At 38.5% G+C, this 23,271-nt stretch overlaps 1 protein-coding gene across 1 annotated transcript in view; it reads right to left on the reverse strand.

Moving 5' to 3' along the window:
* Positions 1-23,271, reverse strand: part of Sptlc3 (serine palmitoyltransferase long chain base subunit 3) — a 159,081-nt gene that overhangs the window by 81,362 nt on the left and 54,448 nt on the right. Inside the window, exons 3-5 of the mRNA XM_008827197.3 lie at positions 19,644-19,798; positions 18,899-19,047; positions 1,359-1,483 (exon numbers count right to left, since the gene is read on the reverse strand). Coding sequence (XP_008825419.1) covers positions 1,359-1,483; positions 18,899-19,047; positions 19,644-19,798 — 429 coding nt within the window. The remainder of the gene's footprint in view (positions 1-1,358; positions 1,484-18,898; positions 19,048-19,643; positions 19,799-23,271) is intronic.

A 23,271-nucleotide genomic window follows, 5' to 3' on the forward strand; every position in this document is an offset into this window, starting at 1 on the left:
TATATCTAGTTTCTTGGCTAAAAGTCAAAATGTCCTTGGGCCTGTTAGCAACATAGCCTATTCCAAAGGCCAAAAATGTCAAAAGTATTTGCTTGTATCTAATCCTTAAAAGATTTTAGGGTTACCTCTTCAGAGGGGGGGATGTTGGAGGGGAGGGAGTGGGCATGTGTTTGGTCAAAACACCTTATATGCATGTATGAAATTCTCAATAAAGTTTTTGTAAAAGTTAAAAAAATGAACTCGAAAAGAATGTAGGAATCAGCATATTTTAAAATGAAATGGAGACCTTTAAAGGGTTAAAAACTCATTCAGTTTTATGTCTTATAGGGTTTATACTGAGTTCAATATTTTATAACTGTATTAATTAAACTCTGAACCTAAAAATTTACAGTCACTTTTGAAATAGATATATCCTTGCTCTGGAAGTTGTTACTGAATATGTTAAAGTTGTAAGGAAAAAATATTATTTTTATTTTATGTGTATGCGTGTATTGCCTGCATGTAGGTAAGGGCACCCATGTCATGCAATGCCTGTGAAAGTCAGAAGAGGCTGTCAGATCCCCTGGGACTGGAGTTACAGATAGTTGTTAGCTGCCATGTGGGTGCTGGGATTAGAACCTGGGTCTTCTGCAAGAACAACCAGTGTTCTTAACCACTGAGCCATCTCTCCTGCCCCGTACACTACACTTTTAAAACTATTTTATCATTTTTGTTTTTATGTGTATGAGTGTTTTGCCTGCATGTATGTAAGTGTACCATATGAATGCAATGCCTACAGAGGCCAGAAGAGGGTGTTGGATCCCCTGGAACTGGAGTTACAGATGGTTGTTCACTGCCATGTGGGTGCTGGGAATCGAACCCCAGCTCTCTGGAAGAACAGGAAGTGTTCTTAACCATAGAGTCCTCTCTCTAGTCCCTTAGACTTTAAATTTTTTTTAAAATTGTAGCTTTACAAGGCACAGGTCTTGTTCATTCTTCTATGCCCTGTGTGTGGCCTCATACTATGACATGTAGAGTCTCATTAATTAGTCAACTAAATGAGTAAAAGAATAGTTGACATAGGAAATTTTCTTTTGTTTAAATTCATGCATAATAAGTACTTGCTATGTAGCAAATAGAGATTAAAGTTCTTAAAACTTAGACTTTGCTAAGATGTGACTGAAGATAAAGTTTAACCCACATCCAATAATTTAGTAACAGGAACATCATAATGAAGAGATTTTCTAGACTAAACTGGTACATCTATTAAAATATTTTGATGATAGTACTGAGAGAAGGACCTTCTCAGCCACACTTCTAATACAGGACTATAGTTCTTAGGAATAAAACAGAAGACGGTTATGGAAACAAACTCTCACCTTTCCAACAAGTGAAGGGATATTCATTGAGTTGGTTGCAAACCCCATCCCAAAGACCATCGCTGCTTCTACATTCAGGAACTTAGCTAGGAGGTCCTCCAGCTCCTTATGCTTATCCAAGGTACCTGTGTGGAAGTCACATGAGGAGTGATTCGTCCATTTTGGATAAGCTAGAGACTGAAAATTAAAATTCAGTAGACACACATCAGCAAAGATCTGTAGCACAGCAAGAATATTTGTCACAGTCCCAGTCCAGAAAGAAACCAAATGCTCATCTGCTGTAGAATGGATAACTTCACTTAATATTTGTACAGTGGAGTGTAGCCTAGGGAGAGACAAACACTACTGGCCCACCCAACGATGTGGACACATTTCATGAAGGAAGCTGGCACTTAAAAGAACACAGGTTGTATGAATGCATTTATAAAAAGTTTACAGATCTGTGGTAGTGGAAGTCAGGATAGTTGTTTTATTAGAAACATGAAGAAGATTTTGAGATACTCTGAATTTTCTGAATTCGGATGCTGTTGGACACAGGTATATTTGCTTTGTGAAAATTCATTGAGATATAGACTTATGATTGTTTTATATGCATTTTATAATACTATAAAATTTACAAAATGTACTGCAATTCCTTTTCTCCCCACACTATGTCCCCTAAGTAATTAAATTATACCCTCCTAGGGATTTTATTCACCTAAATGCAAGTGGATCTTATAACTTCTATAGCCACCAATAGAAATTTATCAAATTTTTGGAATGTACTAGATACTGTGTCAAGCCTGCTATCTAAATTATTTCATTTAATCTCAGGATGCCATCAGTGCATGAAATATTACTTTACTGATAAGAAAAAGCAAAGTTTAAAGATGTCACAGACAAAACAACAGAAATCATTTAATTACAATGTATGTTTTACTTCTCTACGATGTTTTCCACTTTTTATCTCCCTTCTTTTCTTCCTCTTTCTCTATCTCCTCTCTCTTCTTTGTGTTTCTTTTCTTTGACAAGGTCTTACTCCCTAGCCCAGGGTTGCCTTCCAACTAGTGAGCTTCTCCTCTGAAATTCCTGAGTGCTGAGATTGCAGGCACACATCTTTTATGTCTTGGCTCAGTTTCTTAAACATAATCCAAACCCGCCTTGCTGATAGCAAGTGTCGATGCTTCCTGAATTTTCTGTTTGCTATCACTCTGTCTTCTGGTTCTACACTGACCAGTGTGTTAGTCACTAGCTCTGTGTGGTTAGTGAAGCTGAAAAACTACGCTCTAAATTTCATTTGTTTTAGTAACTTAATTTTAATAGGGTTTCACTTGACACTAACCATTGAAAATTTAGTGTGTGACATGAGATGTAACATTATTGTAAAAAGTATCACTTTTGAAATTTTAACACAGCAAGAGATTTTGTTTTGATTGCATGTTTAAATGATAATATTTGGGTCAAATAAATGTTTTATTAATTAATTTTACATTTCTTTTCACTTCTAATGTGGCTATAGGAAAATTAAAAATCACAGCTCTTACATATTTTTAAATTTCCTTTGTAAAAATTTCATAAACATATTTTGATCATATTTAGATCCTCTCCCCTATATTCCCCCATTACTACCCTCACCTATTTTCATGTACTCTATTATACATGCAATTATATAATAATTAGCCAGCCCAAAAGGAGGAGACTGGGTTCTGGCCCTAGGTCTGCCATTAACAGCTGAATGGCCTCTGTCTACTGTCCTTGCACATTTTTAAAGGAATTGGAAGTCACAGTTTTGGTTCCTCCGGCATGCACACACTCTTTCCTCTATGTACAGTGGTCTCCTACTTCAGTAACAGGCTCCTACTCACTCTCTGTAATCCACCTAATGTGTCAACCATTCTCTGCTGCCTTTCTCAACATCCCAAGGCAAAACTAGTCCTGAGATGGCAACATCATCACATAATCGTGTAATGATGATAGCCTTACTAACACGAATTGAGGAAATTCCTGGAGTGACCTATTTCTCTATTACGAAGGGAGCCTTCAGAGTGTAGACAGACTGTGAAATCCAACAACTTCACAGATACTAATCACTATATCAGTGATGTTCATTCTATCAAAATACTTATGTTGCATGTAGTAGATGTTTTCTCATAATGGACCCAATGCCTTGCCTGATGCTGACATTGAGTATTTACTTAGAGAGTTGAGTGGGGGTCTTATTGTGGAGAATGAAGGCAAAGATGAGTGAAGAGTGAGATGAAATTAGGAAGGTCAAAGATCCACACAAAGCTGAAGCAGCAAGGTAACTGGACAGTAAACATCAATATTTACAGAACTTAGCCAAAGACAGATGGCACCTACAGTTTGCAACTTGGTAACCTTCCCCATAAATCTTTCCTGCCCGGAGGGTCAAATGAGTGTGTCACAGCCCAGTCACCCAGACATGTGTGAGAAGATATTTAAGATAAATCTCCACCTTGTTCTTTCCAATCTGCCATCCCATGTAGTCATCTACAACAGTTGAATCACTTAATGTCTTTAGGACATCGTGGGATGTGTTGCTAAGCAAACAAACATGCAAGCATCTGTGAGACATGGATGTGCATAAGACCATTCTGAGAGGTTACCTAGTGTAAGATTTCTGTCACCAGCACTGGCTTAATGAAAAGGGAGAAAAGGAAATGTGTCTGCCCGAGGTCTCCAGATACCAGCTTTTTGCTGGATTTCCAGTAGGCAGGTGGTGAACAAAGTGATATATATATTTTTTGGTCTTTTTGAGACAGGGTCTCCCTGTGGCCCCAGCTGTCCTGGAACTCACTATGTAGACCAGGCTGGCCTTGAACTCACAGAGATCTGCCTGTCTCTGCCTCCCAAGTGCTGGGATTAAAGGTGTGCGCCACCACGCCTGGCATAAAGTGATTTTTAAATGGATTAGTTTCTATGACCAGATGTCTCATAGCTGAGTTATGAGGATTTTGCATATAAGGGCTTGCCTTAATTTGGAGAAAACAAAACTATCCAAATCTCATTATGAAATGTCTCTGTTTAAGAGACAGGATGGTTGGAAAATTTCTACTTCAGGAAGCTATGTGTTGAAAAATTAGCCTGGGGCCAGCAAGATGGCTCAGCTGATCATTACTTGCCAGCAAATGTGACCTGAATTTAATCTGAACCCACATGATGGAGGAGAGAACCAACTCTCATAAGTTGTCCTCTGACCTACACACACACACACACACACACACACACACACACACACACACACACACACACAAACACACACACACACACAGATACACAAATGTAATAAAAAAATCGTCTGGGCAAGTCCAGGGTAAAATGGGATTCTCTAAAGATTAATGAAAAATATGGTACTTTTGAATGAATTAAGGGCATTTTCCTCTTGCTCTTCGTACTTAAGAAATAAAGATGTAGGAAGAGCTTGAGGAAACAAAATAGTCACTAAAAATTTGACCAGCTTCCTTTCCACAAGTATCAGCCCATGCCTCAATTGAGTAAAGGCAATAAATAAGTTGCAGCTGGTGGTCCAAATATTTAAGTAGTTTTAGAAATAACATTCAAAAGTTCGCCTTTGAGATTATAAATGCTGCCTTTTGTAAATCCCATGAAAGCACTGTTGTAATCCTAGCTGGAAGCACAAGTGAATACACATAGTTATATATTTATTTCTGATCCTTTGAATGACATGTTAGTCTATGAAGGTCATAATAGCTATAAATTGGTAGTGACAGTGGCACCACAAATTGCTGTTATGCAAATATTGACTCTTATTATCTTAATGGGTTATTTATCCAGCAGGCTACCAAAAATCTGCTCTTCAAATAAAAGAATAAACATGAGCTGGATGTATCCTCTTTCCAGCTCACTAAGTGATGCTTTTAGATGCCAACCACTGAGTTCATTGCTATCAGCCAAGGCAATAAAAACTGCATTCAGGATAAATTAGCAGCATTCTGTGCATGTGCTACATGCTTCTGTTGGAGTTTTAGTGATACCAACTGGTTCACAGTCAAAATGTAGAGATTGTTGGTCTTCATACTGACATATTGGCATTGATAGATAGCAATGAATGTGGGTACAAATAAGAGGCCCTTTTCATAGATGCCGATTATTCCTATGTGACATGTGTGAAGATATTTTCCAAACTGTGGCTAGTTACTTTGGGTTCTGATAATCCTGTTTGTGGACTCTTTCCAGAATTGGACTTGGAGCAACTTGCCATTTTCCACTCGGACCTGCCAGCTAACCCATCTGTCTGCTCATTGTATTGTGCCATTGCTTCACATCTGTGCCACTTTGCTTGAATTAGGAATTCCTGCATTCAAGCCAGCATCAATCCTTGTGCCTTTAGGCATTGCCCCAAAGCTTTCAGGTACCTTGTTCTCTTATTTGTTACAGGACTATATTGCCTCTTGATAGACACTGCTTTTTTGGGAAGCATTCAGAGAAAGATGAGGAAACCAGGTACCATGTCTGAAATCAGATCCTGTGCCTGAAATGGGTCTAGGACATACTATTATATAGAATGAACACAGGACACTTCACAGAGACAAACAGAGGAGGCTCCTTGTGTCTGTACCACTATTCAGGGCTTCATTTTAAACAAACCACTCAGTACTTACTGTTGAGTTAAAGCATTAGCAGATAATAAGAATCTGATACAAATAAAATATCTAAGGGAGGCATGGGCATTTGTATTAGTTACTTTTCTGTTGCTGTGATAAAAACACCATGACCAAGAAAACTTATGAAAGAAGCAGTTTACTTGAGATTAAGGTTCCAGAGGGGTAAGAGTCCATCATGGCGGAAAGGCATGGTACCCGAAGCCAAAAGCTGAGAGCTCAAATCTTCCAGCACACACAGGGAGCAGAGGGCAAAGAGGAAGTGGGACAAGGCTATGAACTCTTAAAATCCACCTTCAGTGATCTGCTTTCTCCATCAAGGCCACACTTCCTAAAGGTTTCATGACTTCCTCCAAACAGCACCACCAACTGGGACCCATATACCAAGTGTTTAAATACTTGAGTCTATGAGGACATTTCTCTAGTATCCCATATAATTATGATGCATCCTATGGCAAATGATACTGATAAAAAAGTACTTTTAAGTTGACAGAATGAATTGGGGGCTGGAGAGATGGCTCAGTGGTTAAGAACACCAGTTGTTCTTGCAGAAGACCTGGGGTCAAATCCCAGCACCCACATGGCAGCTAACAACTGTCCGTAATTCCAGACCTAGGGGATCCAACAGCCTCTTCTGACCTCTGCAGGCATTGCATGGCATAGGTGCACTTACCTACATGCAGGCAATACATGCATAAACATAAAATGAATAAAAAAAATTTAAAATAAGTTGACAGAATGACTTCTCCTCATTCTTTTTTTCACATATACATTTTTCTCTTTTATTGAATTTTTGGGAATTTCATTCAATATATTTCCATCATATTTAGTTTCTCTCCCTATCTGCACCCCTTCTTACTATCTACCACCCAATTTATTATACTCTGTTATTTGGGCCTAAGGCATAAATATTATTAAGGCCTATAGAATCAAATCTGTGTCCCCAAATGTCCTTTGGTGTGGGTCTATTGCATACTTTGTTGATTCTTTGAGATTTTCATACAGTGTATTTTGATCATATCCAGACCCCCTCCTCCATCTCTGGCTCCACTCTACCACCCTTCCTGCCTGACTTCATGTCCTCTATTATTATTTTTCTTTTTATTAAGGCCTATCGAGTCTAATCTGTGCTCCCCATTACTCCTGGGTGTGGATCCAACCTTTGAGTTGGGTTAACCTAAAGGTGTCACACCCTTAAAGAAAACTGACTCTCCCTCTCACAGCAGATACCAATTGCCAATTGATCCTCAGTTAGTGCTGGGCTTCTTGCCCACTCCCATCCATTCTGGGTCCTTGTCTGGTTTGGGCTTGTACAGGTCCTGTGTATGCTGTCACAAGCACTGTGGGTTCACATGTGCAATTGCCCTGTTGAGTCCAGACAACAACACGGTTTCCTTATAGTCATCCACCATTTCTGGATCTTACAGTCTTTTGCTCCCCTTTCTGTGATGATTCCTGAGCCTTTTAAAGAAAGGATGTGATACAGGTGACCCATTTAGGGCTGAGCACTCCACAGTCTCTTATTCTCTGCACCTTTTTCAGTTGGGGGTCTCTGCATCAGCGCACATTGTAATCCCTTTTCTTGTGTTTGTCAGGAGTCTCTAAAATACACCTTTTTAAGGCAAAAATCCAGATTATGGGGATGGAGATATAGCATGGTTGGAGGAATACTTGCCTTGCACGCACAAGCCATGGATTCAATTCCCAACACCAGCAAATAATCCTGACCTCCTTGTATTTTTAAATATATCCTTTATGTTGTATATGAAATCTCTAAACTTATTTATGCTGCAAATACACTACTTTGTAGACTTTGCTAACCCTATTTAATGCCCCAAGAGCCACTGTTTGTTTTTATTTGACTTTTTAAAAAGACCCCACATACAAGCGAGATCACATAATTTTTTTCTTTTGTATCTGTCTTATTTCACTTAGCTCCATGTTTCCCGTGTTACTTGATGTAATTCAAAACCGTATATTAGCTACTCAGAGTTTCCAAATGTTTTCATTTTTGCCTATTTTATTTAAACATCTCTGTGTCTCTCTAGTTTGTTGCCTCTGTCTCTATATAAATACATATATTTAATGAATAGTTTAATGATTTGCGATAGTAATTCCCACTTAGCCTTAAATATTTCAGTGTATGTGTCCTAATGTTAAGAAAGTCTCTTATGTAACTATAATACTGTTACAACATTATCATCAGTAACATAATATTTGCTATCTGTTTTACGGATCTGGCTTAGATTTGATTCCTTCACTTTTAAGCCTCATCTCTAAAATGAAAAATGTCAAAGTGGAAGAAACAACCACTTATTCACTATGATTAATTTGCTCCTCACACTTCCACGCCCTGATCCCCACACCTACACAGGCTCTACAAAATCAGTAACCATATCTTTCTCTCACCTGGGACAAAATAGGCATCAGGATAATGTTGCTCAATGAGCAAGCTTAATAAATTTAAGCTATTCATCAACATGCCAGATTTGCCACGCTGGCACATTTCAAGGCTTATCTCAGTTGTTATCCATAATTTCAAGGTTACTACTGTGATAGCCCTCATCTTACAGCTTAGGACATAAAAGCTTGGGAGTTTAGTTTGTTCCTGACACTCACTGGATGATCCCAGGTCACATGCTTAGTAGATCTTACACCGAAGTTCAAACCTGTCTTGCCTGGAGTTGCCCATACTCCATGGTACTTTCGGGCAAGAATTTTGGCAGCATGCTGATATAGAGGAGCTAAGAATCTGTATATCTTTAAACATATAATATTTTATCTTTATGACTATCATAGGAACATTTATTGAAATATGTTATAGATTATTCTCCTCAAATACAGATTATGTTTAATTTAAACCCAGACACTACTTAACTATTTGCTACCAGGTCCAAAGTAGATATTGCTTTCTTGATGTCTCTGAAAAAAGACTACATTTGTCATGCAGATTTCATTAGCTATATTCAAAGGGCTGAAACTGGGGTATCTGAAGTAGAGTGTAAGAGAATTTCATCAAGACTGGGGTCAGTAGATATGTATACACTTCTTAGGATTAGCTCCCTGAGAACAGGTGCAAACTGCATAAACACAACTCAAGCAACACTTGGGTTTCTGCTCTCACTACGGCCTTCTCAGCTTCCAACATGGAGCAGAAACATTGGGCTGCTAGATTACAGTGGCTCACTGAGATAGTGGGTCATCACTGTTGAACTGCGTGGCCTTGGGACCAAAGCCCAGGGATCTTCCCTGATGATTTAGAGCTGGTTTTCTAGAATCTTTGATTTGTTTTGAAAAATTTAAGCCCCAACATGGATTAAAAGGAAAAGCCTTGTTGTAGCTCAAATGCAATCCTAACTTGCTTTAAAAAAAGGCCCACAAACGTTTCTTGTGCCTCCAAGTTTGTGATAAAAATGACCTTTATATTCACTAGCTATGTGACCTTGGGAAAGCTATTGAGAATTTCTACACACTGGAATGCTCTGTCATAAAAGAAGGATTAAATGCTAGGGACAGTGTCCAAACCCAGGTCTGTGGTTTTATTATCCTTTATGTATTTTACTGTACTTGTATGGCAGTGGATTAGGTCAGGAAATGATGTATGATAAGATAGGTAAAGTGTACACTTAATATATAGGCTCATTTTAGTTCCATCTTTTCAATGAAAGGAAAAGAAACCTCAGTCAGGGGATGTAGGGTGTCCAGGTTGGTGTAGTGTTCAGAGAAATGCATGCTTGCCTATGTCCTGAAAGTCTATGGCAGACAGGTAAAAGAGGTAGAAATAAAAATAGAAGGAAGCAGAGGCTTCCAGGCCTCCAGGAACTTGCTCGCGAACTTGCAGCAATGGTGACAGCATGCACAAGGTGCATGCTGACTCAATCAGATAAAAACCCAGCATTGAATAAGGGAAATGGGTAGCAGGTCCCAAACCTAGCCAAGGAACTATTGGCAAACGATTACTATGGGAGTGATTATAGGTAGGCTGACTAGACTCCAGTGGATGAGCCTGCATGGAGGGGCATCTAGATACAAATACTTGAATGGATAGAACATATATGACAGAATACCTGAAATTTGGTAGGTAGGGGGGCTATGGGAGGTGGGCAGGGGGGGGTCTAAATTTGATTAAGTTGTATTATATGAAATGTACAAAAATTCAATAAAAATTTGAGAAAAAGGTCAGTAATAAAAACAATAGCAGAAGCCTGGAGAGATGGCTCAGTGGTTAAGAACACTGGCTGTTTTTGCAGAAGACCCAGGTTCGAATCCCAGCACCCACATGACAGCGGACAATTGTCTGTAACTCTGGTTCCAGGGGATCTGACAGCCTCTTCTGTCCTCCGCAGGCATTGCATGGCACAGGTGCACTTACCTACATGCAGGCAATACATGCATACACCTAAAATAATAATAATAAATAAAATATTTAAAAAATAGCAGAAGTCTGAATAAATTCCTGGTCTCTGCAATTAAACACTTTTGAACTGAGTGACTCATAAAGTGAAGCCAGGTCATTCATTCACTTATGTTCTGTTCTGTGTCAGAAATAAAGTACCAAGATAATCAGAATCAACCTCCACTGTACCATAAGATCTAATGCTTTTGCATCATCAGAAGGGTACAGAATGAATGGATAAGCATTACAGTTTTGTTGTGACCCATTTGCCAGCCCAGTTACTCCTCTTTCCACAGATCATTGCATATCAGTAAGAGGTTAGGGGTAGACATCGGGATGTCCTTGGGCTCCCTCAAGTTGTCATCAGTGGCCATAAAAGATATATACAGATGCTGATGTGTTAATATGTGTTCTTAATCCAGTTGAATCTAGTAGGACTTTTAGTTTAAACTAAGAAGTCCACAACTTGATGTATGCTGATAGATCCTAGAGTTGGAAACCTAGTCTACAGCTATTAAATCTAAAAGATTTTTGTTTTCAAGTTACTATGATGACATGGACATGTGTAGATGAGCAAATATTTTATAGAGGTCTAGAGATTAGAGCTTTTAGACTTCTCTGGTTATATATGATTGTTGTTTGAGCTATTAAACTCTGCAACTATAAAGTGAAAGCAATGATAGATAATGCACACAAAAACGAGTGTGGCTGTCAAAGAAACTTTATTTAGGGATACAAAATTTGAACTTCATTCACCTTTCATGTGTCAAAAATTATTATTCCTATTTAAAAATTTTCCAAATTAGTAAACTAGAAAGGTTGCTTTTAAAAAAATATTTATTTTAGTATTTTTTAATTTTATGTATATGTGTATACTGCCTGCATGTAGGTAAGTGCACCCGTGCCATGCAATGCCCGCAGAGGTCAGAAGAGGCTGTAGGATCCCCTGGAACTGGAGTTACTGACAGTTGTTAGCTGCCATGTGGGTGCTGGGATTCAAACCTGGGTCTTCTGCAAGACCAACCATTGTTCTTAACCACTGAGCCATCTTTCCAGCCCCGAAAGATTACTTTTAACTTGCAGAAGAACAAGAACAGGGAGCCACTGGATTAGTTTAGTTTAGTGACTCTTGATTGAGATGGTTTTAGCTATGAGCAATACAGCATGTTACAAAGAACCCTGCAGTGGGATCCAGGAAAAGTATGCTGTCTTGACTTTTCAACATATACACATAGTAATACTGACTGTCAAGAATTTAAAAAGCACTCTGGACTTTGTGTTTCCTTTTATGGTATTGGGATAGGTAGGAGGAAGGAGATGATCTACAAATTCTGAATTTTTGTGAATCTCAAGTTGTTTAGTCATCATAGGTATCCTATTTTTAGCATGTATTGTACTTATGTAAAATCATTGGCACATCTCACTGAATCATTGTTCTTGTTTGGCTTTGTTGAACATACAGGACCAAATTCTACATGTTTAGAAATATCTGTGCTAGTTGAAGTTTGGTTGGGCGATTGTTTCCATCACTGTCAAAAGGAAGGCAATTACCTCTTCAGAACTCTATTAGGTCTCAGGAAATTGCCTAAAGGCTTTCAGAACCAAGATAAATGTTTGCTTCTCTACTCTCCAGTGATTCCTTTGAGAGCACCCTTCTCCTCACAAGAACTCTTAAAGGAAAATAAGGAGACTTGTGGGAGCTGCAATGGTATTTCATTAGTCAGAATTTATACTTTGATTTGAAACTAACTGCTACTATTTATGAAGAAGAGGTTTGCTATATAAATTAGGCAACTGGAGTGAGATCTTTAGCTTATTTAATAAAATCCACTGCTTTGAAACATATTTCTAGTATTGATATGCATTAAATTGTGTTTATCAAAAATCACCTTTTGTGGTACTGAGCCTCATGCACACTAGAAAATCACTCTACTACTGAGCTATATCCCTTGCCCCATTCCTAGAAGTTACTTTTTAAAAGATACCAAGATCTCTACTTGATAGATAGAAATTTCTTGGAAAGTACTCATTTCCAGAGGAACTTGATCAGTTTAAGTGGATAGTTACTTAAAATATGCTTTAATTCAGACATTCTGAAGTTCCAGGCTGGCCCTTTCTTCAGAAGCTCCAGTTAATGAGACTGTGCATTACCTAAATTTAACTACAAATCTTTTGGGAAGAAACACAGGACGATCCTTGATAACAGAATTAAATGACAGCAGAGAAATTATCAGGGTAAAGTGTAGTGTTTGCAGACTAATGTTCAAGGGAATTACACTGAAGAACAAGGATTTCAGCAGGTTGCATATTACTACTGATGCATATTACTACATCATACCTGAAAATTTAGATGGAGATGAAGTTCCTATTACATCCAGTCATATAGATTCCTAAATCAATGTGATATGTCCACTTTGATGTTTTGAGACATGAAAACATTAATAGCTACGTCTCAAAATTGCAATTATATTTGGACTAAAGCTCCCAAGAGGGTATTCTTTAGGTATGTGTATCAGGTGAAGATCGAGCAGGTGTTTTCCCTTTCTCAAGGCCAGGAAAATCACCAGGTTGAGATGAGCCCTTGTTAACACAAGCATTGATCTTGTGGCATTCCAGGAATTTGTTACATAGATGTGAACTTGTGATTAAGAGCTCTGGGTGAAACCATGGCACACAGAAGGCTTGGGGGCTATGTATGTGCAAGTGATTTGCTCTTACTGCATATCTACTCTTCTCCATGTATGCACAGGGGAGGCAAGATGAGAAACCATGTATCTTTGTAGAGCTAATGTAGGAAATGGGGAGAAATGAAAGAAAAGCTTCTTCAGGGCTGCCCCAAGTTTCATGTTTCTTGTATTTGGAGATTTAAGAAACAGCATGTGTCAGGATGTGTTCAGCAATTAAAACTAACTCGCTTCACGAAATTTCTGGGGTGTCTCTTACCTAGTTACAAGTTTTCACTTACAGACATCATCTGCCAGGTACTTGCATTCATTCTAGATAAAATAAAACACAACTGCACTGAGGAAAACTTTTTAGTAATTTGCTCATAAAAGTCAGCCATGCTGTCCAGTTCCTGGTGGTTCTTGAACATGGGCCCTACAGCAGCAGGGTCCACATCAGTGGGACCACACCAGAAATTGGTCGTTCAGACCTATTGAATGAAAGGCTTTGTTAGGTGAGTCAGCAACCCAAGAATTTTCAAGCCCTGTGGGTGATTCTCAGGTGGGTTAAAGCTTGAGAGCCACTGGTTTCAGCTGGATAATCCATGCCTACAGCTTCACAGTCCTCCCCCAGGCCGGATAATCTGGTCTGTCTGATTCAGTGGCATTATATTAGAAATAATTGACTCCTTGTGCTGTGTATATAGGATGTTGGGGATTGAACTTAGGCTTCTTGAATGTTAAACCTGTCTTCTGCCATTGATCCACACCTCTATCCCATTTCTGTTCATTTTTAAGAAAATAATTTGTTCAAGAAATGTGATTATTGTGAAAAATGAAAAAATTACTATTAAAAATATTAAAAATAAATATAACCCTTTTGATGCATACATTATGTATAATACTTTTAAAAAGTCACATTACTGTATTTTCTTTTCTTAGTAACATAGTTCCTGTTTTACATTGGAGAAAACTGAGATCACAGCTCATTCCAGGCCAGAGCTAGAAAAGTGAGGAATTTGGACCCAAGCAACTTAATTTCAGGGTTTTTGCTCTAAGCAGCTACAGTATAACCTTAAATGGCTAAATAATATTTTGTTGAACAGAACAGATCCATCAAATATATTAATCAGTCTCTTAATTTTGGAAATAGCTATTTTGATAAGTTTTACTAGTATTTGTTACATTGTGTGATCCTAACTTACATATGTACTGGAGGGTTTTTTAAATACAGAAAGGAGGATTGACTCCATGAGCCTTGTGCATGTTAAGAAAATGCTCCACCTCTGAGCTATATAGCCTTAGTCCTACACTGAAGTTCTTTTAAGTCAAAAATTTTCAAAATGCGGTTACTGAGTTAAATAGCTTGCTGTTGATAGATTTCCAAAACTTTGTTGATAGATTTCACCAATAATATACACAGGTTTTTTCTTCCCTCTTCTGAAACCGTTGGTTATTATTTGTTTTAAACATTTTTCAGTTAGGGGAAATAGAATGTCAATGTCACAGTTATTCTCTGATTACTAACCAGGCAGAGTGTTTTTCATAGATGTATTTACCTCTTAACAGATTTTTCTTTTATTCACCTGTTTGTGTCATTAGAATCTACTTTTTAATATAAAATTTTAATTGACATTTACACATAGAAAAGACTACAAATTGTAAGTTAGAGCTCTGTGAAGTTTCACAAAGTGAACACATGCACTGTTGCATCAGGATTTAAAATAAGAATGTGAACAGCATATGGGAAATCAGTTTGCATCCCCATGTGCTTCTTGAACATTTCACCTAAGAGGGTGACTACCATGCCGGGCATTCCTGTGGGGCCACAGTACACTCCCCCAATGGGCTTTTGCCCCTGGTTCTTGGGTGGAGGGAGAAAATCTTATTCTATTTACATCTAAAGTACAGATGTCTATGTACTACATAAGAAGAGCGTCTGTGTAACACTAACATTTTATAGAGTAGGATGAAGAAAATTTGGAAATGCTGCACTGTGTTAACTGTTTGCCCATTTTGAACTTTAAAAAAACTTGACTCTCTTCATGAATGATTTTTTTCTTGCTGATTTTGAGTTATCATGGCCTAAGAATATGAACACACATCCTAAATTTTTTTTTCTAATTTTCTCTTTGTTGGAATCCCCATAGCATTTCCTTACATATTATTTTTTTCTTATATGATCTTAACTTATAATTTCTTGTCTTTAATAGCGTTTATGTTTGTCAAATTTTGGGATCAAGATTATGCTAGTTTTGTGGATGTTGGCTGTGCCTGCTTATCAGAATAACCTCCATGGCATAAAAAAATACAGATGCTTCAGTTCTTAATGTCTCAGAAATTATTAGCCTTTAATAACTTTCTGTTTTTAATATGAATTTAAAATACTTTTGCTTTCCTTGTATCCCTGTGTTGATTGCTTGGTTTGCTAACTTTAATTTTTGCTGTCAAATAAAATAAGACTATATATTATATTTTCCTCCAAGCACACAGCTAGCTGCAGCCTATTCTCAAAATTGTTCTCTCTCTTCTTTTTACACAGTAGAATTATATCCATCCATTAAGAAGAGTGAAACTACATCATTTGCAGGAATATGCATCGAAGTAGTGAACACTAAGTGAAATAAGATGATCTCATGAAGCCAAGTATCACATAGTCCTTCAGGTTTACCAATGATTTAGTAAATGACAGAATTTCCTTATCATTATTGATGAATACAATTCCATTGTGTGCATATGACACACTCTCTTTACCCATTCATCTGTTAATTGGCACTAGGTTGGAGCTATGTCTTTGTTCCTGTGAATATGGCTGCAATAACCATAGAGGAAATAGCACTTTGACACATTGCATTTCCTTTATGTACACACAGTCATGGAATGACAGCATTGTATAGTACGTTTATTTCTCGACTTTTAAAAGAAAAAAATTTTTTCTTTTAGAAATACTGTTTTCTTTTCAGAAGTACTGTTTTTCCATAAGGGTTTCACTAGTTTATATTCTCTGTAACAATTTACAAGCATTCCTTGTTCTCTACAGTTTCTGATCTTTCATCTTTTTTGTAATAGGTATTGTAACAGGAATGAAGTATCACCTCCTTGTATTGTAAGCATAAGTAGAAGTTAAGACCCTATTGCTGAAGACTGTGGTTGCAGGAGACAGAGAAATCAAACTGACCAGGAAACACTCTCCCTGTTGGCAAACTTACACAGTGCCAGAAAGTACTATGCAGTCGGCTGGAGTAGGGTGAGGTAGAAAGGCCTCAATGGTTTTACACAGCACAGGACTCTGCATGTTACAATATCAACCTGCTGGCAAGATGTGCCCATTGGTGCAATAGTGACATGATGATTATGGGGATAACCAACTGCATTCTGATTAGATATAACATCTGCTCCACAGGAGGGATTTCATGCCTAGTTCTGTAAACCTGGTCAAAAGCCCATGACTGTGGAGACCATAGCTCTGGAGAGGGAGAGTGGGGGGAAACCTACTGTCTTTAACTATAAGGATCCTAAATTACATTTGTCTAGGGATATAGTAGAGGTAGGGTTTTCTCTAGGACCTATGACCTCTCTAGCCATGTGTATTTGGCTGTGTTTACAGCGAGTTCCCTTCTACTGAGAGGGCTTTAAGTCCAATTAGGTAACTGTTGATCACCCCCAAGATAAAAGTATCACTACTGGACTGATATAGTTTGTTGTGCCAGTCATTGCTGTTGTTAATAGACTTTAAAGCTGGAGTTTGGAATATTGATTGATTTTTCTCCCTTACCAGCTTGGATAGCATCCTCTAGAACTATGAGATTTAGTCTTTGGGGAGGAAGTCAGTTCCCACTCCATTGCTCCAAATCCTGTGCCTGAAGTATGTTCTATCTTCAGCAATAGAGTCTTACCTTCAAGTTCTGGGAGATAATCAAGGACTGAAGCAATAGCCTGTGTTGTTTTAGGAGTTGCCGGGACTACCCTGACCAACAACTTGGAATTTTTCTCCTGTTTGGCACTCTGTTTCTTGTTATATATCCTTGAAGTATACCCATGCACACATGTTCAGATATTGTATGTATATTTTTCAGAAGGTTTTTGAGCTAATACATTTCCCTCTGGTTTTTCACACCACCTAAGTTTTATTTATTTTTCCCCTCTCTCTTTCTCTGTCTAACCTCCTTCATCCTTCCCCAGTTAAAGTAGCCCCAGTTTCCCCTTGAAAATGCCTGTCTCCTATTATCCACCCTCTCTTGAGTGCCTTCATTTTTACCCCCATGCTTCCATGTGTATTTCCCTCCTCCTTTCCCAGTTGAATACCCCATTTTCTGATTTAACCCTATCCCTTTTACCTCCATGGTTCCTTTCAATTTTCCTGGCCCCTGCAGGTACATCAGGATATTTATTCACATATAAGGATTTGGTGCTAAGATCCACAAATGAGGGAGAACAGATGTCACTTGTTTTTCTCAGTCTGTGTTACTTCACTTAGTGTAACAGTTTCTAGTTCCATCTACTTACCTGCAAATTTCATGATTCTATTTTTCCTTACCACTTTAGTAGAACTCCATTGTGATTTCATTTTCATTATCTAGTCATTGGTTGAGGAACATTTAGGTTGTTTCCATATCTTAGCTATTATGAAAAGAGCAGCAACAAAATGTGCAAGTATCTCTACAGTAGGATGAGTCCTTTGATTATATGCCAAGGAGTGGTGAAACTGTATCATATGATAAATTCATTGTTAGTTTTTTAAGACTTCTCCATACTATTTTCCATAGTGGTTGCATGAATTTCAGTCCCACCAGCACGGAATGGGCATTCTACTTTCTCCAGATTCTCACCAACATTTGGTGTCTCTGTTAAAAGTTCTTAGCCCATATTTTTATTTGGTTGTTTGTCACCTTGTTTCTATGTTTTTTGAGTTCTTTGTATATTCTGGATATTAATCCTCTGTCAGATGTGTGGCTGGTGAAAATTTTCTCCCACTCGTTGGGATTCCTCTTCACATCATTGGTTGTTTCTTTTGTCGTACAGAACTCACTATGTAGACAAGGCTGGCCTCGAACTCACAAAGATCCGCCTGCCTCTGCCTCCCAAGAGCTGGGATTAAAGGCGTACAGAAGTTTTTTAGTTTAATTTACCAATTGTTGACCTTAATTCTTGAGCAGCTGATGCCTGATTTAGAAAGTCCTTTCCTATACCTATACCTTGTAGGGTACTGCCTTTATTTTCTAGAAGTTTCAGAGTTTCAGGTTTCACATTGAGGTCTTTGATCCATTTGGAGTTGACATTTGTGCCATAAGATAAGGGTCCAATTTCATTCCTCTACAGGTGGAAATATGGTTTTGCCAGCACTATTTGTTGAAGATGCTGTCTTTCCTCAATTTTGTTCTTGGCCCATATGACAAATATCGAGTGGCTATAATTGCATGCACTCATGCTTGGGTCTTCTATTATGTTCCATTCATCTATATGTCTGTTTTTGTGCCAGTATCATGCTGTTTTTATGACTATAGCTTTGTAATACATAGTTTGAGATCTAGTATGGTGATCCCCCCAGCACTGATCATTTTGCCCAAGATTACTTTGGCTATCTGGGGTCTTTTTTTTATTCCATATGAATTTTAGGATGGTTCTTTTCTAGTTCTGTGTAGAAAATCATGGAGATTTTGATTGGCTTTGCACTGAATCTATAGATTGCTTTTTGTAGGATGGTTATTTTCACAATATTAATTCTACCAATTCATGAGCATGGGAGGTCTTTCAATCTCCTGGTGTCTTCCTCGATCTCTTTCTTCAAATATTTGAGAGGTAGCCCCATGAATCTAAGACCCAACTAGACAAAAATTCCAAATTAGTTGATGTACTTACCCATTTCATGTCTGGTGCTGGCCACACCTGAGCCATACTTTTCTAAAACATCTTTGACAGTCTTCATAGAGTCATCGTGTTTGACTGCAAGGCCAAGGTAGTTATAGGAGCCAAAGTTGATGACGTCTTTGAAGACTCTTCCAGTATACCTGTGGGGAGAGATGCCAGTGAACACAGAGGGTTATCTCATTTAATATCATTCTAGTGCCTGAAAAACCTCAGTTTGGTTCAAGCCTCATACTATCTCATTTTTAATTTGCACTGTTGCCTGCTTAAAATGTTCTTCATTAACCTGTGAGGTGAGGCAGAGCCTTGTTGAACTGGGAAAGTGTATTATTTGGCACTGATTTTCTGTGAATAGTTGTTTTTATGACACCCATGCTCTGGTTGAAAGTGCTATAAAATCTTATAGAGATGAGAAGTCACAGCCATGACTGTCTTCATCAGTAAGAAAGTGGGAGAGTATACTTTGTCAAGGAAGCTGGCAAGGGATCTTCAAAGCTGGTCCTGTGTCTTATACCTAATGACAAAGGTGTACCTTAATTATATTATAACGGAGGCACCTTGACAACTTAAGTACTTTTCTTTCATGGGCATCATGAAGACTTGCAAAGGGATGAGTGGTGGAAGATCAGCCTCAACTACACCTTGAGTTCTCCAGAGCTGTAACTTGGTGCCCATGCCAGAATTTCCCTGAAAGATTCTCCTTTTCCACCAACACACCCCCACCCGGTGGATCTCTCACCTGAATGTCCAGTTATAGTCATCACTCACTCTCTCCATAATGTCAAAATAAGGCCCTGGGGCACTGCAGATGGTCTGGTTCCAGCTGTCTCTGATTCTCATGTAAAGGTTTCTTGTGTAAAAATTCTCAAAGTCTTGATACAGTGGCACAAAATCCTGTTATAACAGAGGTAGAGGTAGAGGTAGAAGGCAGCTTTGGCCTTTTTTTTTCTGTCTTTTGGAGACAGGGTCTCCCTGTATCCCCAGCTGGCCTGGAACTCACTATGAAGATCAGGCTGACCTCGATCTCATAGAAATCTACCTGCCTCTGCTTCTTGAGTGCTGGCATTAAAGGCGAGCTCCACCACAGCTGCCTCTAGCTTTGGTTTTTGGAGATCTTTTTTCTTTTTCTTTAATGAGTTGAACAAATTTCAAAGTTTATTTTAGCACTAACGTATATATATATCTGATTTGAAGTAAATGTTTAAATATAGGAGACATCTAGTTTCTTTGAAATTTTAGAATTAGTAAAAGATATGACAACACTGAGGTGTAGATAATGAGTTTTAAGGTAAAACATCTGTACAGACTATATTTCTCTAATAATGTTCAAAAGAAATTTGGTTTACTTCTTCCTCAGCACACCTTATACAAGTATAAGTATTATGATTGTGAAATGAGCATTTAAACTCCTGTATAACCAATGTGCTATAATTAAAGTCAGAGAAATTGAGACTGAGATTTTTGTGATTTTCATACAATATATTTTGATCATTATTTAGATATGCTCCCATATCCACACCTCCCCTTACTACCTCCAACCAATTGAATACACTCTATTACACACACACACACACACACACACACACACACACACACACACACACACATATACGTTAAGGCCTATCAAGTAAGGTGAATCTTTTTCAAGGGTGTGACTCTTGGTAGGTTAACTAGGTTCTAGTGGATGGACCCACACTTAAGGACAATGTGATACAAATTGGAGATTTTTTTTTTTGATGGAGGGAACAGATGGAATTCTAAAGAATATGCTCCTAAGTAGGAGAGGAAAAAAATGTGGATTGGTGGCAGAGGTCAAGAATCTAGCTACTAGCTATTTAGGAGGATGAGCTGGGAAGAATGCAAATTCAAGGCCTGTCTAGGCTACAGAGCAAATTTAAGGCTAGCCTGGGCAACTTGATAAGACTCTGTCAGAAAAATAAAACAAAAAGACTGGAAAGGTATCTGTGATAGTTCGGATACATGGAGACCCAGGTTCAGTCTCTATAATGCCAAGAAAAAAATGTTGACAATGATGACAGGTCAATCCAAGAGCAAGTAGCAGAGACTGAGAATCCTTTCATTGTCCTCAAGAAGGAGGCTTTCCAACTGAAAGGGGAGGTGGTACTGATGCTTAAGCAGTTTAGCTGGAAAACAATTAGTTGAGTTGATATAGATATTAACTTGGTGTATAAATATCCCCATGCATTGCACTTTCAGAAGAATGGGTGGATGCAAATTTTGAGAGGATTCCTTACTTATCATAAGGAACTTGGTAGTGCCTTGCAGAAAAAGCCTGAAGACTGGGCTGGAGAGGTGGCTCAGCAGTTAAGAGCACTCACTGGCTGCTCTTGCAGAGGACCCGGGTTCAGTTCCCAGCACCCTCATGGTAGTTAGCAACTGTCTATAACTTCAGTTCCAGGAGATCCAGTGCCCTCTTCTGACCTCCACAGGCATTGTGTGATATGGGTGTGCTTGTATATACATGCAGATAATACACTCATACACATAAAATAAAAATAATAAGTAAATTAAAAGCTAAAAACTAAACCAAACCAAAATTAAAACCCAAACCTGAAGACCCATTGGAAAAACTGCTATTGGCAGGTGACTGTGACATAGTTGAGGGCCAGGAACTGAGCTGACTGGCTAATGGAGGGACCAGACCTCTCATGCAGCAAAGGTAACAGCTCCCGTTCCTGTCCAAAATGTCATTCATGACTACAAACATCTGTAATCAAGCTGAGGTTCAAAGCAAGTCATGTCTAATTTTATCATCTGAGTCATAATAGTTGATGCTAGGCAGAAAATGCACGAGCCATGCCTATGAGCCAAGTGAAGTACTTTGGCCATTTACAAGATTGAGTAGGAAAGAGAGAGAGTCATATCTTGCTGGAAGAATCAGGGAGACTTTATGGAGAAAGGACTTTGGAGGTGACATGAAGGCAGAGTGAGGGTATGATGAGCATGGATATGGAGGAGAACACCCCAGGTGAATAGATTTGGTTGTTGGAAATACAAAGTGTATTGGAGAAGAATGAGTAAGAATAAATCATCAGGTATATACTGTTACTCTTAGCTCAGAATTGCCTCCATTCAAAGTCAAAGTCAATGTCCTGATTCATTTGGCTTCTGATTACCTCTCTTATCTCACCCTCCCACTTTCCCTGCAGGGTGGATAAGGTTGCTGAGCCACTCTTACAAGAAGATAGGAAACTTAGGCAGGTGTATGAGGAGCTCAGACTTTATCCTACAGGCGGTGGGGAGCTATTGAAGAGTTGGGAGCGAGTTTTCTCACTGTTCTTGCCATTCTCTTTGAGCTCCTTGCTCTCCTTTCCTGTATAGAATGCAGCTGGCTTCTTGAGAGAGGATCATGGGAAAAATTTGTATAAGATCTTATGCTAGTGATTTGTCCACTAATTCCTTCAGTTGATCCAATCTAGAGGAAAATATAGGAAATATGCTGCTTTTGATGGCAAGTGGCTCCACCACAGCCATATCCCTTTCTGCCATTTGATTCTTTGGGGCTCAGTGACATTGGCATGATTCCTCATGGGGAGATTATGATTTTCTGAAAGAAAGGATGTTTATTAACACAACCTGGGGGAACTGCCTATTGTATGTAAGTTTACAACTCTGCTGGTTACATTTGAAACCTCATATCAAATGTATTTTCTCTAAATAGCTTTGATATAGGTTTTTTTTTTTACTAAATATATGAGTTTATGATAATGGATACTTTGTAAATTATTCTATATCCCCATGTGTTATTATCACTCTCTAGTTAAAGTCTTATTTGAAGTGATGCCATATAAATGTATCCTCTTGAGAGAAAAGAGAGAAGTCTGTAAGGAATATTTTTGAACTAATTTTTCAATTAATAGTTTTAGGTTTTATGAGGAATCTTGCCTGCACCAACCACCGGGGATGGAGCAGGCACACAGATCATCAAGCTCAATCACCCATTTGACCCAGGAAGAAAATCTCACACAGAAATTGGATTCTGATCAGCCAATGGCTTCTTCCATTGTCTCTGACAGTGACTTTGGAGCGATCTCGGACTTTTCAGCTTCCCTCTAAATCAAGCATGATGACAAAAAATCTGGACCACAACATGAGAGACCATGCGATAGCAGGTGTGTCTCTTAGTCTATTAAGCTTAGCATTGCCTGGAGAAGACAACCTCTGGTAACCCCATCTTCTGACTCTTGGAGGTACATCATCATAACCATCTGCTAGAAAATGGGAAAATATTTCACCTAGCCTAAACTTTCTGCCTTCTGATTCAGAGAACCAGAATTTACACTTATGTAGAGATGCGAGGCTGCTTCTTTATCTATATAAACACTGTGGGGCCAAGTTATAGAGTC

Source organism: Nannospalax galili, unplaced genomic scaffold (assembly GCF_000622305.1).
Source record: "Nannospalax galili isolate Female #2095 unplaced genomic scaffold, S.galili_v1.0 scaffold151, whole genome shotgun sequence".
NCBI lineage: Eukaryota > Metazoa > Chordata > Mammalia > Rodentia > Spalacidae > Nannospalax > Nannospalax galili.